The sequence below is a fragment of the Equus asinus genome, chromosome 1, assembly GCF_041296235.1.
Source record: "Equus asinus isolate D_3611 breed Donkey chromosome 1, EquAss-T2T_v2, whole genome shotgun sequence".
Lineage (NCBI taxonomy): Eukaryota > Metazoa > Chordata > Mammalia > Perissodactyla > Equidae > Equus > Equus asinus.
Genome location: NC_091790.1, coordinates 138,260,807 through 138,280,059, shown reverse-complemented (window position 1 = coordinate 138,280,059; position 19,253 = coordinate 138,260,807). Strand labels below are relative to the sequence as shown.

The following is a 19,253-nucleotide window of genomic DNA, read 5'->3' as shown; positions in this document are numbered from 1 at the left end:
AGAAGAATTTGATACAGTTTATTTGGTATTTTGTATCTGGCTCATGAAAGTCACCACAATGTGGTAGTTGGAAAGAAAAAAACAAGAAAACGTATTCAAATCACTTGCATTATGATAAACAAAATAAAATAAATAAGCTAGAAAAAGATGACATTATTTAGGAGAAGGTTTCTATTCTAATCTCTCTCTCCCCTTGACACTACCCATCTTCCTTGCCTGTGCTCAATGTTATAAATAACAATGTTTCTATATACAAAGAATATTTCTAAAGAGGACCTTTCAAGTAGAGGAGGACGTCCACCTCCTGGGGATAGCATGTATGTGGGTGTACCTTGTTCGTGTTAGATCAAGATGGATATAGTCTTCCACTGAATGTTTTCTAAGCACCTTATGATTCTGTGTTTCAATGACAATGACCACTACTGTAGATCTGGGGATCACAAACAAAAGATGTGAGTAAATTTAACGATTTTAAAGATCCAGTCAAATTGGAGTCTGTAAACAAGTTGTTAAAAACGCTTTATATGTCTCCTATTCTTCAGGCTCCTCTAATCACCAAGCCAGCCTCCTTTTTAAACATACCTGACTTCTTCTTCTTCTTCTTCTTTTTTTTTTTTGGTGAGGAAGATTGGCCCTTAGCTGACATCTGTGCTGATCGTGTTCTATTTTGTAAATGTAATGGCTTGATGAGGGGTACATGGGTCTGTGCTTGGGATCCGAACCTGAGAATCCTGGGACATGCATGAACTTAACCACTATGCCACCAGGCCGGCCCTGACTTCCTTTTTTTTTTTTTTAAAGATTTTTTTTATGTTTTTGTCCTTTGTCTCCCCAAAGCCCCCCAGTACATAGTTGTAAATTCTTCGTTGTGGGTCCTTCTAGTTGTGGCATGTGAGACGCTGCCTCAGTGTGGTTTGATGGGCAGTGCCATGTCCGCGCCCAGGATTCGAACCAACGAAACACTGGGCCGCCAGCAGCGGAGCACATGAACTTAACCACTCGGCCACGGGGCCAGCCCCCTGACTTCCATTTTTAAGCACCTCTATCTCTGCTACTGGCAGCCAACAATACTGAGAATTATTTTATTATCTAAAGTGTAATATCTTTTTAGACATTTCGCTATGTTTATACCATATAAATCAAGCAAATAAATACTACTATACTTTAAAATTTTAGGATTTTTGGTTTTTGAAAAATTAAAAACTTTGCATCAATAGATTCTTTTCTAGAAAAAATATCACTGGATTTAAAGACAATATAAATCACTGTATACAGTGTATTGTATAAACATCATACAGCCCTGCTGTTGGGTATCTTTTTTCCCTTTAATATGAACCACAAAATATTTGAAGTGTTAAGGGTTAAAAACATCCATGGTTAAATATTAGGAAGTGAGTCCACATTGCAGAACCTGTGCCTAAAATATGTGCTATGTTTCAGAATTAAATATTTTTCAAATGATAATTTTTCAAACAATTATTCAACATACAAAACACTCAGTTCTAGAGAAATTCTTTCGAGCACAGAGCTAGTTAATAAGACACACAGAATATTTAATTTCATACACGAAGCAGGAATGTACACATAAGCATTGTTGTCCGCTACAAAACAAACCTTAAGGAAATAGTTGTTACTGTTATTGCAGTTGCCAGACACTCCTTGCAATTCAGCCACAGTGTTCTAAAATGGTTGACAACAAACGTTAAAGGAGGTTTTTTTCCCCACAAAAGAGAAGCAGCCTAATAACAAAGGATAGAAAAGTTCCGATGCCTGCTGTACAACACACTTTCGAGAACTCAGAGAATGCCCCCACTCTTAGTTTCTCAGCATTATAAAGAGTAGCCAGTCTATTCACATTACTAAAAGGCCATTTCTGGTAACCGCAGTCTCTAGCTCCTACAACAAAAGCTGTTTCAAACCAGGAACAGCAAACAGCATGAGTCAAATTTAATGTCATCCCTTGAATGCTTTGCACATAAAAACTACATTCTTGTAAACCTTTTAACACTTATGCAAACCACAGCTTCCATTATATTTCTGTCTCTAATTATTACATGTTAACACAAGCAATAAAAAATACACATCCATGTAGGCAGCTGCTTTAAATTGTATTCAATACTTTAAAAGACTCTAAAAAATAATGTCATGATACAGTCATGATATTAATTTCCAGTAATGAAATCAAATTATGAAAAAAAGATTAAATTATGTTGGAAGAGCAGGAGCCTCAGCTTCTGGAGCGATGATCAACCTTGTTATGAACTACTGCCTAAAGAGACCTCGAAATGCCATCTACAATCTAAGACTTTAAAATGTAATATATACTATATTTTAAAAAGCAAAAATAATCATATAATTTTAAAAGTGCATGTAAAACAACTCATTTTAATGTGAACAACCATATGTATTTTCTAATACCAAAAAGTAGCACAGTACCAGTTCATACTATTTTTCCATTCTGACCCACAGTGTTTCACATTGCATAATGCTCTTTGAAAGAAACCGATACCCAAAAGATATATACATGACACATGCTACACAAAACATATACCAGAATTATATCATCCCACCACTAAAAAGTTAAACATTGATAGCTGTGGAGTATGACAGGAGTTTAAATTTGTCATTGATAATTAAAATCTAGCTGAAAAATTTACCATAGCCCCAGAACTTCGTGGGATAGTGCTGACTATCTGAGGGGTTTACTGAAATCTGCCATGGTTACCTTTCAGATTTGTTTTAAAAAGAAAGAAAGAAAAATAAAAGAACAATAATTGATTAAATCCAGAAATTCAGTCAGTAATCACAGATATATTCAGATCTACATTTAAAATTTTTCAATTATTCAGATTTATATCTCCCTATTCTTTATAGGATCCTCCCTTTTATTCGTCAGCCTTTAGGCAGAGCCATTTTAACTTTCTTTTTAAATCAGAATGTTTAACAGAGTGGACAAAAACAGGAATGCAAATTAAAATTGAACTGGATGTTTGCTTATTTTAAACTCTTCTCGTTTGAATATTTGGAGAAAAAAACAGAAAATGCAGAAACAGAGTTTGGGGATGATTTATATATTTTAAATTCTATCAGAGTATGACTTACAATTTTCTAAAGCATTAAAACAGATCTATCTAAGCACACTCAACACACGATAAGGTATTCTTAATCCTAAATATGGTTCTAATAGAAGACCACTGTACTTGTACAATTTCAGGATACATTTCTCACGTTGCAATGTTTTCCCTGTAGACAATTCAAGCAAGCAACTCTCCTCTGTCACTGTGATAAGTTCCAAGTTAGAATCAACCTTAGATGATTTGACCAAAACCAGAAGCTATCTATCCTTCAGTAGACAATGCCGATCCAGGTGCTGGCTCTGGAAACTAGTTGGATGATCTTAGTTGTTCTGCATTTAATTAGAGGTTTTCCTGGCTGGCCCAGGACATGTCACAGGGGATACAGTCAAATAAAACTGATTCTAACTTTGAAATCACAAGATGATTCTATAAATGATAAGAAAAGTAAGAAACCAAGTGACTGAGTACACAATCCAGGAACAACAAAGACATTCAAATCAATAAATTGTTCAATTACATATAAAATTAACTCAATTACTCAAGGAGCATTTACCCATTGGATAACCAATGTTGGTTCTTCTCATTTCCATTATGTCTCTTGGACATTTTACTTTCCATCAATGGCGAGCGAGAGTAAATATAAAATAGGGACATAACACTCAAATCAATCAATTTAACAATATTTGGTAGCATTAGTAAAAAAGTGAATTTAAATCAAGTAGATAAAGTGTTTACACAAGAGTGAATGTTCATTATTCACATAGCTTTCATCTCTCCCATGCAGAGAAAATTAACAATTGGTTTGGGGGGGGGGGCATGTTTTGATGAGACAGTGTGTAAAACACAAGAAAGGGAGAAACGTAAGTCAGAGAGGAGCGTGAAAGAGAGAGAGAGACAAAGGAAAAGGCTCCTTGACCTTTTCAATAAGGTGAAGGTTACCTGGAGTAACATATTAGCAATCACCTGATTCTAGTTTGACAACCTGCAGACAGAATAAAAAGTTTAACCTAAAGCTAAACCCTCATTTTTTGGTAAAATATCTGTACATTCAATTATTCTTCCCTTTAACCCTATCTTCATAAGATACTTATGGATTAAGGATTTGCCTAGAGTAAAATAATTCTCCAAGTATTCAATTCCCCTATTATTAGAAATATAAATCAAAGAATCACAGAACCTAAGGATTACAAGAAACTCAATCACCCAAAACAGGAGTCCTCTTTCCAACGTCTCCTGTTACCCAGTTGTTGCATGTGCGCCTGAACACAGGCAGATCCAGCAGCCCACTCCACTCAAATGCAGCAGTGTGTTGCAGAGAGTCCAGGCTTTGGAGCCAAGAAGACCCTATTCTCATCCTGAATCTATCAACTCCCAGTGGCTCCAGTAGAAAAACCTCAGTTGCTACATTTCTAGACAACAAAATCTCTTCTGTTTGCTGTGAAGATTCCAGGAAATCACGTAGGAAAGGCACCCTGCAAAGCGCCTGGCACTACATATTTATTTACCGCACCCCTCACCCCTGAAAATATCTGTTCAGGTGACAGTCAACTCTGCTTTCTTTACAAAAACGGGCAAAGAAAAAAATCCATATGATGTGATCCTAAGTATAAATGTTAAGTAACAAATATTCCTTTTGCATTTACTCAAATTATTAATTAGAGAAAAATCACTTATCAAAGAAAAAAGCTTTGTTAGCTGCTTGAGTTGAAAACCTTTGGGAATGAATGTGATCAATTCCTCAAAATAACTGGAGGAAGTATACAGTCTGTGATCTAAAAACTTCACTTGGACACACGGACAAAGAAAACACTTCAGTTGTTACCAGCGGAAGGAGGGTCGGGAGGGGCGCAGGGGGTGAAGGGGAGCACCTATGTGGTGACAGACAAGAAATAATGTACAACTGAAATTTCACAATGATGTAAACTATTATGAACTCAAATTTAAAAAAAAAATTCACTTGGAGAGCCTTAAAGAACTTTCTTATTTAACTCTCTTTGTTAGACCTGATGCTTTATTTCACAATCTCATGGAATATTAGAAGCTGGAAGAAATTTAGAGATTTAGCTCAATCTCTGTACTTTAAAGCCAAAGATACAGATGACCCCAGAGATTGGAAGGCTTGGCCTCCTCACCTTCCACCACTTGATGTCACCCGTACTCCCCTGAACCTCGGGTCCAAATTCTTTCCAGCAGCGTGAGCAGGTCAAAACCAAACCTGCAGAGAGTGACTCTACGATCCTCAAAGAGGCTTGCAGGCAAAGCAAACCAGAGTCTCTGATAAAACACAAAATACTAGCACAGAGAATTGAAATCTAGGTAAGATCAAAGTTCAAACACTTGAAGAAATCACTTTTTTAGTTTCTAAATCTAAGAAAACATTTTCAAAGAGAATATCTCAGTATAATGAAAAAAGACTCGCCATTTCAAATGGACTCTGCAAGTGAAAAACTAAATCAACTAAATAGAATTCTAGGAGACTAACGCATTCACGTGAAGATTTTCTAATGCTTACTCTTTCATCAAAAGTTCACTGATGCACCACTTTTAATTTTCTACTACAACAAATGGAGAATACATCTTCATTATACTACAAACACATAAAAAATTAATATACATTTGGGCTAAAACATTTCAGACCAAAAATACATGAAAAATATTTGAATGTCTGTTTACTAATCTTCACTACGTCCTGGCTAGAAACCAAAATGTTCTGGAAAAAGAATATATTCAGATGAGTAGAAGTTGGACATATGATGTTGCACTGTCCTTATATCAGCTGGTATAAAAAATATTTGTTTTACCTGAATATTTACTATATTTATGGAGTATGAAATACTACAATGAAATCGTTGATGAATGTTTTGAGATGCCAATATGAAACACACGCATGTTTAAACGTGTTTATATAAAGCATGTTGTCCCACTATATCAATGTACGTTTGGCATTTACATTAGAAATAGACCAGCATCTGTATTATATTACAATACACAAGGGTTCCCAAGAGCCGTTTTCACTTGGGGGTTAGCTTCTATTCATTCACTTGATCTTCTACAGAGAGCAGGATGCAAAATTATTCCAATATGTATCTACTCTATGGAAAGTGTGCTGGTGGAAAAGCTTTGTTCTGCATTATGTTAGCACAAATCATAGCGAGCAGATCCAAAGGACTTTCTCTTCCTGGGAAAAAAAACCTCTGAAAACACTCAGCAATTTTTAGTACTTTTCTGTGTATGTTTGTGTATGTAGCTGTGTGTGCTTTCACTATAAATATTTACTGATTTTTTGAAAGAGCATTACATACCGATTGTAGAAAATTTGAAAAAATATAAAGCAGGGAGAGAAAATCATCTAATTCCACCAATAAAGAAACAAACTATTCACATTTTGGTATTTTCACCCTTTTTTGTTTCAATGAATTTCTTTTAATACTTTGGTAAAAGATGACTTATTTGATTCCAACGTCTTCATACTGTAAATAGGGTACCATTACTTGATTAATAAATTAATAACAAATGCAGGTAATATTTCTCTTCCATGAGGCTGAATGTAGACACATTCTCCTGCAAAGAACCTGTCACACTGGTCCACGGTGAAGACTTCGTGAAGCAGGAACGTAGTGAGAGGAGACGTAGGAGAAAGAACGTGCACAGCGCTGCTTACCTCATCGTCGTCAGCATCGTACTGGGCATAGTGCTGCTCAAGCAGCTCTCGCTGGCGCCTTTCTTGTTCCAGTGTCTGGCTTATCAACTGGGCTACCTCACTCACTTGCCCTGGTTTTTCGCGCCCAATAACAAATCTGTAGGAAGGTTAAAGAAGACTAATATAGTTAGACTCTCCAGCAAAAAGGAGTGCTAAGAAAAGTAACCAAGACTGACATCTCACCCATGAAGCCTCAGAAAAGTACTGTCGCTTATATACTTTAAATGCTATTCCTTGGTGGAAGGAGAGGTTAGCTGAGCAATTAAAGTGATTTTTGCAGAAACAGCCCCAAAAAAAGATAGGAACCATAAGAAAGTTATTACTCAGGGAGAAGACAAAACAGATGTAAACCATCCTACAGTACTTTACACAATTTTGATGCCCTATAAAATGGAAGCAAACTCATAATTTCCTGTACCCTGAACTCATTTATTATTTCCATAATAACGTCCTCTTTACACTGCAAAAACTGCTTCAAAAACATTTTGAGGTATAGCATACTTTAGGTGGGTAAATAAATAGAGAGGCACTGACTTTTTGCTAAGTTATAACTTTGGAGATAAAGAGAAGAGAAAATAAATGTAGGGGTTTTTTTTGGTTTTGTTTTTAAAATAAATAAAATAAGAAGAGGTGGTGAATTAATTCACTTTTTCTTTAGGAGAAAGAGATGGTATGAGGAAGGGTATGGCTTCAAGAAATAAAGAGACAGGAAAACATCTGTTGATGCTATTCCTGTAAGAAAAAACGTATAAGGAAAGGACCAGAGAAGCCATTTATTTATTGCAAGTCACAGTCAATTGTGAAACATCCTCATCAACACTATGTGTCTTGCTAACAAATTAACATACACTTTTTAAAGTCTTTTTACAGGAGTTCTATTTTTCTAAAAATACAAATAATAGGTCTCCATGATATAATTTCTTTACATGTAACTTTATTTTAGATGTGACACTTTATTTCATCTTGTTTCTAAGTTGAAAATAGCAACATAACCAGAGAAAAGCATCAATCATATATATTTTTTTAATTGCACCATTCTCTGTACAAATACACTAAAGGTCAAAATTTTTATACTTAGATGTTACTAATTAATTATCTTTTTGGAATTTTTTTTATGTAGTTTCAAACAGGACGCAGAAATTATGCTTGGGTGTTCATTTATCATCTGAGTTATTTTCCCTTGGGAATCAACTATAAATAGAATCTGTAAATACTAGAATTTTCATCTTTATTCAGGTATAATTTACACACAATAAAATAATCTATTTTCAAAGTATAGTTCAATAAATACATTTGACAAATGTATAAACCTGTAATCACCACATCAATAAAGATATAAGAACATTTCCATCAACCCAAAATATACCATTTCTCTTTCTAGAGTATCATCCTCACCCAGGGCCCATATTACATTTGGCTTTTCTAGAGTTTCATATAAACGAATTCATAGAGTATCTGGCTTCTCTGGCTCATCATAATGTTTCGGAGACTTATCCATGTCGTTGCAAGTATCTGATTCGTTCCTTTTTATTCCTGATTAGTACTTCATGGTATCAGAATTGATGAATCATATGGTAACATATACTTAACTTTCAAAGAAATTGCCGAATTATTTTTCAAAGTGGTGGTGCTATTTTACATTTCTACTAGCGACGCATGAAAGCTGCGGTTGTTTTACATCCTCACCAGTACTGAGCATTGCTGTTTAAAATTTCAGCCATTCTACTGGGTACCTAGTGGTATCTTATGATGGTTTTAATTTCCAAAGGCCTGATAACTAATGATGTTAAATATCTTTTCATGCACTTACTGACCATTCCTATATCTTCTTCAGTGTAACATCTTTTCAAATCTTTTGCCCATTAAAAAAACTGGATTGTCTGAGTTTTTATTATTTAGCTGTAACGGTTCTTTAAATATTCTAGATACATATCCTTATTTATATATATTATAGATACATACATACACACAGATACATACACGCACACAAACAGTACATGCATCTGTGTTTGTTTTATTTACTTATTATCCTCTCCCAATCTGTGGCTTGTCTTTTCATTTTCTTTTCACTTTCAAGGAAGTCAAATTTATCACTTTTTAAAAGATTTGTTTCTTTTGTTTCCTATCTAAGAAATCTTTCCCTGATTTAAGATTGCTAAGATTTTCTCCTATTTTTCTTATTGAAGAGTTAATGTTTTGATTTTATATTAGGTCTACGATTTTTTCAAATTAATTTTTATGCATGATGTTTGGTAAGGGTAGAGTTTCATTGTTCCAAATGGATAACCAGCTGTTTCAACACCATTGGCTGAAAAGACATTTATTATCGTCACTGAATTGCCTCGGTACATTTGCTGAAAATCAGTTGACCAAATGTTTGTGGGCTGATTTCTGGACTTTCCATCTATTCCATTTATGTATTTATCCTTGTGCCAATACCACACTCCCTTGATTACCATACAATAAATCTTGAAACCAGGTAGTGTGAGTTCTCTAACTCAGTGTATCTTTTTCAAAATTACTTTGACTATTCTAAGTTATCTGAATTTCCATATAAATTTTACGATCAGCTTGACAATTTCTTTTGAAAAGCCCATTGATGTTTGATTTGGGATTGCTCTGAATCTACAGATCAATTTGTGGAGAATTGATGTGTTAACAATATTGAGTCATCTGATCCATGAACATGGTGTATTTTGCATTTATTTTCAAAACGTTATGTTAAAATACACATATTTCTTCACTCAGGCAGCTATTTGGGGTAGCGTTATATCACCCAGCTACACACATCTTTAAAGCCTTGTAATCTGGTATAATTATAGTATAGATTTGCAATAATAGAATGCCATCCTGATTAGTATGGTCCAGAGGGAAAACACACAGAAGTGGAACTGAACTATTCTCTATGCCTTATTTTCCTCGTGTGAAAATTAGTATCTAACTCCATATCTCTAAAGGAGAGATAAAAGAATAAAATGTGGTATAGACATGAAAGGACTTTAAGGCACTATTATTATGAGAGAACTGATAAAATCTCCCATTTGGAAAATCTATAACATTCAGATTACCTTTCTATATGTTCTAAATGTTTGGTTCACTTTTATGCTGTCTTTATAAATATGTCCTATAACAGTACATGTACAATCTAACATATATAGAATTGAGTAGAGAATATAAAATTTAAAGGTTATTATTTCAATTATGGATTCAGAGGATGGATATGCTGTGACAGTATAATTTAGGAGTTAAAAAGGTTGGTAAAAGAGAAAAATGGCTTTGATAGGACAAATTCACTGAACCATAAACATGATGTACTGGCTCTGTGACCTTGAATATATTAATATTTCTAATCCTTAGTTTCTACATTTATCAAATGAATATAATAACTATAACAAATACCATATAATCTATACAAAAATCTATGTAAGCACCTGGTGCCTAGAGAATGTTTAATACCTGTTTACTGTTGTTTTTACCTAGATAATGTATTAATATCTAGATATGGTTGAATGCACTTAGAAGTACTATCTGTATACACTATCCCAATTACTTCTTACTTGATCACACTAGTTTTGAAAACAGACTAGGTTTTTGTAAGTCAACCCCACAAAAAAGAGAAAATACTTGCACTCAAGTGTGCTCTGCAAACCTTAATTTCTGTTGCCAGTGAAATATAAAATTATGGATTATATGATCACTTTAAATTGAATTTTAAAAATTGTCAAAAATATAACAATTAATAAAATCAGGAACAATCAGCCCCTCTAAATATATGTGACCAAATCGCCTGATGTTTCTGCAAAATTATGATTTATATTTTAGACATTGTTATCTCCACTGAAATGACAATACATGTAGTCAAATCAGCCTGTTTCTGAACTTAAAGTTCCTTTAAGAAAAAAATATTTTTTCTTGCCACTTTTTATAATTTTTCTTTGTTTCAAACAAGGAATGGTGTGATCTTTTATTTTTTACCTATAAAGAATGAGGTCAAGAAACCAAACTGTATTGGACATTTAAATGAAAAACTAGGTATCTGCTAAGCTTATGATTGAAAAATAATGGCAATACTACTAAAACTAAAATCTACAGTTAGGGTTTATGTTGTCAGCATGTCTTGTTTCTAATGTTTAAGCAATCAGCCTGTTCCAGCGTGAGTTATTTCACTAAGAACTGCCCCCTCTTCCCCTCAGGCTGAGAAACAATAGGCAAAGGCAGAAAAATAAGTTTTTCCTTTTCTTTTCACCTATTATCAGACCAAGCAACATCCACGTATTGTCCTTTGGAGTTTAGATGACAAGATTATACGGAACGCATCTGATTAGTTTATTGAATTCTCTGGTGAGCTGTCAATTAAACAACTATAAAACTGCATTTCCAATTTGCTGAATTGAAGTCATAAAGATCCATCTTCTGTGTGAATGATGTAAGAGGTTATGTCAAAAAATGATGATTTATGAGTGCCTTGTTTTTCAGACACAAGCTATTCTAATAAAAGTGACATACTAGTCAAAAATGGCACTTGAATGATGTCAAAATTTTAAATTCTCAATGTGCAATTAAGGTAATCTAAAAAAGGAAAAGCTATATCAATAGTTATTTGTTCTTATATAATCATTCTTTCATTCAAATATTCTTTAAACAAATATTTACTGTATACACACCAAAAATCTGAATGATATACATTTTTAAAAAAAGAAAAAGAAAAATAGATGCACAAGATCTACTCTCATTATATTTGAACCTTCGATCACAAGATCACATGCTGCCTTTAAACATTTTGTTAAAAGTGTCTCACTTTTTCTATGTTTGATCACATTTTATGGTCTTACTCTGAACTTGATAGCTTTTTAAATATTTTACTTAATTCGACTGAACAAGCAGTGGTAAATGTCTATCCAGCGACTTTCACTAAAATTTGCTGATAGCTCCTACATGACCAGCTTCTGCCTCATTCTCGTACTTTCATACTCTTACATATTTTTCCTTTCTGTATTGGGAGCTAGATACTATATGTTAACATACTATACTATACATTTAAAATTTTTTAAATTCTTCTAGAAAAATCTTTGCTTTTAAAAGCTAGACCTGAAATATTTAAACTTAATTGTAAGCATTAGTTATTTAAATAAATTTTGTATCTAACTCAATACTAATTATAAGAACTTTTTTCTATACTACATTTCAATGTAAAAAAAAAGAGTAGTTGAATTCTTTAAAAAACATTGGCTAACACGTGATACTTCAAGGACTATATACTACATAATAGGTATAAACTTAAGTATTTTCTAAAAATGCTACACTCTTTCAAGAAGTGACATTTCCCTATTTAAGTTTTGATATCACAGGTTTAAATATTTGCACATACAAACATTAAAAACGAAACATTTAAGTGTTCATCTTTATATAGTGACACCAGAAAATGTTTCATTAAGCCAAAGTCCCCTTTAGGCAGTTTTTTGAAATCCCCACTGTTTTTAATCTTCTTTCTATCACTAGCGCTTGTTGACCATTCTCATATAGACGAGATTAAAAACTTCTACTATCTATGGTCGCAAGCCCATAGTGGCTGCTCCTCTTGTCTGAGGGCCAGGAGGTAGTCTTAGGCGTACCGTAAACAAGAAATCCACAATGACTGACGATTTCCATGAACATGGCAATGCCCTCGCTGCCCTTCATTACAACTGACGCTCCCCTGTGCACAATCACGAAACCAAGGCCCTGATAAAAAGTGAGCCTCTCAATTTCCCCTTGTGCTGTAATGGTAACAAAAGATCTTATTAAAATGATATGAATGAAGTGAAAACATTTCAACATTTGATGCATTGCAAATGGAAATCTCAGATACCCCAATGATTTTAAGTAAAAAAGGTGTTTTAAAAAGCTTGCATATTTAGAAATTATATGCCCAGTTGTGAATCCAAAATAAGCGCATATCTATAAAAAATTCACTTATTCATTTATATTTTCTTTTGAATATTAGAACCTCTTCCAAAAAAGAAAGGGAAATATTTAAGACTCTCAGATTAATTTGTTTTCTATCGTGTGTAACTATACTTCCTATAAAATCATGACCTCCAGAAGTGTTATATGGCTCAATGTCAAAGTCTTTAAATATATATGCTGGGGATAAAAGCATGAGGAATGCATAGTTATTGATCATAAGTAGCAGGTACTTGCCAGAAAGCCTTTAAAGTTTAATGTGAATGATGTTGAACCGCAAACATAATTAATTAGAAATTTCTCATACTGAAGCACAATCTCGTCTGTAACATCACTTTCCTCTAACAGTTGTCTTTTAGTAATAGGATGGTTATCTGAAGTTAAAAAGAACACATAATCCTTTCTCCAGAGTTCACGCTTTCAAATGCTTTATAACTGTTACCATGTTTTTTAAAACTTCTCTATTTTTTTAGACAAAATTTGTGGAATCTTCTACTTTTATACACATAGAAGGAAAAATGTTTAGACCTCACCATCCTGGTCAGTCTTTCCTAAACAGTCTCAAGTTTTTCAGGGTTCTTCTTAAGACAGGGAATGCAACATTAAACAAATAAATTATATTGTGGCATAACATTATCTGTTCTACCTGCCTGTCTATCCCTCCATCTGTCTGTCCATCCATCCACCTAGTTATTGATCACTACATAATAGGCAGCCTCTCAGATAGACCCAAGTGATTACTGGCTCCTCATATTCATATCCTGTGCAATTCTCTCCCCTTGAGTGTGGGATGGACTTGACTCTTTTTTTTTTTTTTTTTTAAAGATTTTATTATTTCCTTTTTCTCCCCAAAGCTCCCCGGTACATAGTTGTATATTCTTCGTTGTGGGTTCTTCTAGTTGTGGTATGTGGGACGCTGCCCCAGCGTGGTCTGATGAGCAGTGCCATGTCCGCGCCCAGGATTCGAACCAACGAAACACTGGGCCGCCTGCAGCGGAGCGCGCGAACTTAACCACTCGGCCACGGGGCCAGCACCTGGACTTGACTCATTTTTATCAAATAAAATACAGAACTGACGGAATGTCACTCGGATATTAGGTTACGAAAAGATGGCGGATTGCATCTTGGGTACTCCCTTCGATCACTTTCTCTGGGGAAGCCAGTTTCCATGTTGTAAGGCATCCCTATAGAGAGGCTCTCATGAGAAAGCTGGAAGTGCATCACAGAAACTGTGAGATAATAAAAGTTTATTGTTTCAAGTCACTAAATTTTGAGGTAATATATTATGCGACAATAGGTACACTAACTATGCCATGCCCGTAGTGGTGAGCAAGACAGACAAGGTCCCACGTAAAGCTGTAGACCTCCAAAACAGGAGTTCTTAAAAGTTATGTTGCAAATCTATATTTGACTAATGAAAAGGGTCCAGACATAAAGAATTTTATATAGATTTTTTTTTCTCATAAAAAACCAACAATAATTTTTTTTAAGTATATAGCACAATAAAATCTATATATTGCTAATAAAATTCAGCTTGACTACATCTGCTTTTCTTAAAGAGGCATAGTATTCCTTCCTAAATCACCATCAATATAATTCATTAATCATAACCATTACTATACGTTTAAAACATCAGTTTTATTGAGGTCAAATTTATATACAATTCATCAAATTTAAGTTGTATAATATGTTGAGCTTTGACAAATACATATACAGGTGTATAACAAACACAATAAGCACAATACAGAACATTTCTGTCACTTCAAAAATGTTTCCTCTTTCCTCTTTGCAGTATAAATGGAGTCAAGCAGTGTCAAGACTTTAGTGTCTGGCTTTTTTTACTCAATATAACAGTTTTGAGAGTTATACATGGTGTTGAATATATTGGTAGCTCATTCCTTTGTATTGCTGAGAAATATCTCATTGTATGAAATATAATACAATTTGTATATACATTTATCTGTTAAAGGACATTTGAATCTTTTCAATTTTTAGCTATGAATAAAGCTTCTTTGAACACGTAACTATGAGTCTTTGGGTAGTTATATGTTTTCATTGCTCTTGAGTAAATAGTTAGGAGTAAAATTGTTGGCTGGTATGGTAAATGTTTAACTTTATAACAACTTACCAAACTGTTCCACAAAGTGGCTGTGCTATTACTGCATTCCTGCTGGCAATGAACGAATGTTCAAGTTGCGCCACATCCTCATCAATGCATAGTATTACACATCTCTCAAATTTCAGCCATTCTAGTGGGTGTGTAGTATTACCTTATTGTGGATTTAATTTACATTTCCCCCGTGATTAATGATGTTGAGCAGCATTTCATGCGCTTAACTGTTTATCTTCCTCGGTGAAGTCTCTCTTTAATTGATCTGCACACTTTTAAAAGGATTGTATATCTCTTATTGAATTACAAGAGTTCTTCATATCTTCTAAATAACAGTCCTTTATCAGATCATTGTTTTTCCAATATTCAGTCTGTAGCTTGCTTTTCCATTTTGTTAAGGGTACTTTTTGAACAAATGTTTTAAACTTTGATGCAATTCAATTCATCATTTCTTTCTCTTATACTTCTCGCTTTTGTGTCCTAAAATATCTTTGATTAACCTAAGATCATAAAGATTTTTGCCTGTTTTCTAGAAACTTTATGGTCTCAGCTGTCGCACTTAGATCTATGATTAATCTTGAGTTAATTTTTATATATACTCTGGGATGAAGGTCAAGATTTTTTGTGGTCTTTTTCTTTAAATGTGGTTATCCAATTGTTCTGCCATTGTTTGTTGAGAAGACTATAATTTCCCCCATTGAATTACCTTGGTGTATCAATTGTTTATGTCTGTGCAGGTCTATATTGGAACTCTCTATTCTGTTCCATTAATCTTTATTTCTACCTTATGCCTAACTCAGACTTCTGTGATTAGTGTAGCTTTCAGGCAGAGGAAATCCTCCAACTCTGTTCTTTTTAAAAAATGTTAATTTCTACAAAAAAGTCTACTGAGATTTTAATTGAGAACGTGCTTAATCTACAGATTTGGGGAAACTTGAAATCTGAACAATACTCAGTATTCTGATCCACAGTCTCTTTCTTCACTCATTTAGGTTGTCTATTTTCTCTCAGAAATATTTTGCTGAAGTCTTCAACCTATTATGTCAGAATATTCTTATGTAGCTCATGTTTTTGATGTTATCATAGATGTTATTTTTAATCTGAATTTTCAATTCTTTCTTGTTACTAGTATATAGAAATAGAATTGATTTCTGTACATTGACCTATCTCCTGTAACCCTGTTTTTCTCACTTACTGTTCTAGTAGCATCTTTTGAAGATTCCTTAGGATTTTTATATAGCACATGTAAATAAAGAGTTTTACTTCCTCCTTGTGTTTTCCATTTCTTATTCTTGCCTCACAGAACCAACTATGACCTCCAGTACAATGCTGAACAGAAGTGGTAAAAGTGAACATACTTGAATTGCTTTGTTTTGTTTTGTTTGAGGAAGATTAGCCCTGAGCTAACATCCATGCCCATCTTCCTGTTTTATACATGGGATGCCTGCCACAGCATGGCTTGATGAGCCATGCATATGTCTACACCCAGAATCCAAACAAGCGAACCCTGGGCCACCAAAGCGGAGCGTGTGAACTTAACCACTACGCCACCCCACCGGCCCCACATTTTTCTTATACTAAGGGGAAAACATTAGATCCTTCACCATTAAGTACATTAGCTGTAGGTTTCACTCAGATGCTATTTATTGCATTGAGGAAATTCTTGTATACTTCAAGTTTCCTGAGAAATTTTTTCTAATCTCCATCTCCTGAGATGAGCATATGAGCATACGATTTTTCTCTATTAGTCTATTAGCATGGAAAATTTCATAGGCTAAATTTAAAACATTAAATCAACCATGCATTCTAAAGATAAATGCCACTTGGTCATAATATTTTATCTTTTTCATATATTCTTGACTTCAATTTGCTAAAATTTTGTTACGGATTTTTCTATCTACATTAATGAGGAATACTAGTATGTAATGATTTTTGTTTTAATGTCTTTTTCTGAGTTTGGTATGATGGTAATGCTGGCCTCATAGAAGTAGTTGACAGGTGTCCCCTCCTCTGTGTTCTGGAAGAGCTTGTATAGAATCAGTGTTATTTCTCCCTCTAATGTTTGGTAAGATTTAGCAATGAAACAAACTGAAACTGGAATTTTCTTTGCTGGAAAATTTTATCTATAAATTCATCTTCATGTAAATAAACAACACATTATTTTTTCTTGAGTGAGCTTTGGTACTTTCTCATAGTACTATCTTCTAAGAAGTTTAACCATTTATGCTAAGTTGTATTTATTAGCATAAAGTTCTTCATAATATTGGCTAGTCCTTACAATATCTGTTAGATCTGTAATGATGTCCCCTCTTTTATTCTAACTTGTATCTTCTCTGATATGAATTATCCCAACATTTTATCTTCCGTAGTTTCTCTGAGTCAAGAATTCAGGAAGGGCTCAACTGGGCAGTTCTGGCGTGATGCCTCTCAACAAGTTCAATCAAATGTTCATTAGGGTTAGTGTCATCTGAAGGCTTTACTGCAGCTGGAGGATCTCCTTCCAAGGTGTCTCCCTGACATGGCTCGCAAGTTGGTGCTGGCTGTTGGCAGGCCTAAGTTCTTCCTTGTGTGGGCCTCTAGAGAAGGCTGTTTGAATGTCTTCTCAACATGGGGGCTAGATTTCTCCAGAGCTGGTGATCCAAAAGAGCAAGATAGAAGCCAAATGCCTTTTATAGCCTAACCTCAAAAGTCACACATCATTACTTCCTTCATACTTTAGTCATTATACAGACTAGGCAGGAGTCAATGCAGTAGAAGACTAAACAAAAAAGTCAATACCAGGAGGAGAGGATAATCAGAGGATCATTAGATGAATGTTATGAAGAAAACTGGTAATGTATAGAGACTGACAGGGTTTGGACAACATAAATAGCATAACATGAAAACTCATTCACTAAAAAATTGATTTTTGAAGTGAGACTTGATAAGAAGGATCACCCAAGTAAAGAAAACATGATATATGTTTTTTGGAGGAGGTCAGAGGACAGGGAATGGTACAAATAAAAGAGAATACTTTGAACATATTATATTTGATGTGCATTTTAGAAAGTCACATGTAGATGTCAAGTAGGAAGTTGGAGAATTCTCAAGGTTGGGCAAGAGAAGACAGAGCTTTAAATAGAAAAGAGAATTAGAGAATAGGGGCCAGAACATCTTAAAAAGGCGATGGCTTACAAATAAATTGGTAATCTGAAAGATAAAATTGAGAAAACTCTTAGAACATAACAGCAGAAAATGGAAACAGAAAACAAAGATTCTAGGGGAAAACAAGATGCGAGAGGATATAACCAGGATATCCAATCCCCATTTAATACTGGTGTGAGAGCAGAGAACAAAAATAATGAAGAAGAAACAAAATAATAAAATAATAATAGAAAATTTCCCAAACCCTAGTCTTCAGATTGAGTTCTAAGCAGAATTATATAAAAATAAACACACACAGATCTAGTTACAGCCTAGTAAAAATTCCAAAAACTCAATTATGAGTGAAAAAATCCCAAAGAGAAAAGTATAAAGACTATGAATCAGATTAACATCAAACTTTTCATTACCAATCACAGATATTAAAAGACAATGGACAACATCTTCATAACACTAATGAAAAAGGATTTTTGAACCTCAAATACTATACCTAGCCATATTTGAGGTCAAAATAATGCATTTTCAGACATGGAAGCACCCTAGCAGCTATGTATGACCCAGAGGAAATCAAGAAGGCTAGAAATATATTGTCAGGTTCCACTAGACCCTTCATTCTTTGAAGAGTCTCCCTGAGAGAGAAAAAGATTGAATGACATAAAATTACATTTCATTTTCTACTAACTTAGTCCTACCACTTGATTCTAGATTGAGTGAATAATATATTCATAACCATAACACTGTAAATACCGGTTATTGGTTTAAATTTTTTGAATCAACCTATGCAAAAAGTATTCAAGACAATTGTAGTGATACAATAGTAAGTGTCATAAACTGTTGCAAATTTTTTTAATTGAAAAAAATTAATAAGTGAAGGTTTTATGACAAGCAATCACTAGATTTCTATCTAAAATTGAAAAATCAAGAAATGAAGACAAGACATACTGGTACTTATAAAAGAACGAAAAAGAAACTGTGAACAATGGTTCCTCTGTCAACTAGGACATGAGGTAAGAGGAAATGACATTTGATTTTTACTTTTATCATATTAAATAATTTGACTTTTTTGGTTAATGTGTATTCATTACTTTTATTTTTAAAAATTCAATAATTTTTAAACAAATGAAAGAGGAAAATAGTGCACAGAGAAAATTAAAAAATAAAAATCATGAAGATTAGAAACCCAAGAATAAAGTTACTACACAAACGCGTACCATAAGATCCCGTGCCTCTGTTAGGAATGGCTATAAAACTGACTCTTGCTTTTCTAGCAATCTACAGGAAC

General features: G+C 34.0%; 1 protein-coding gene across 25 annotated transcripts in view; it reads right to left on the bottom strand.

Annotated features, from left to right (window-relative positions):
* The window catches only part of PPP1R9A (protein phosphatase 1 regulatory subunit 9A), a 314,401-nt gene that overhangs the window by 97,283 nt on the left and 197,865 nt on the right, over window positions 1-19,253 (bottom strand). For 15 of the 25 annotated variants that reach the window (XR_011503130.1, XR_011503129.1, XM_014853332.3 and 12 more), the window contains exons 6-7: window positions 6,739-6,874; window positions 1,615-1,680 (exon numbers count right to left, since the gene is read on the bottom strand). Coding sequence is in view for 23 of the 25 variants with exons in the window: in XM_014853332.3 (XP_014708818.3) it covers window positions 1,615-1,680; window positions 6,739-6,874 (202 nt within the window). In the remaining 2 variants the exon portion in view is untranslated. The remainder of the gene's footprint in view (window positions 1-1,614; window positions 1,681-6,738; window positions 6,875-19,253) is intronic. The other 10 variants (XM_070508546.1, XM_070508560.1, XM_070508623.1 and 7 more) reach the window with 1 other exon arrangement.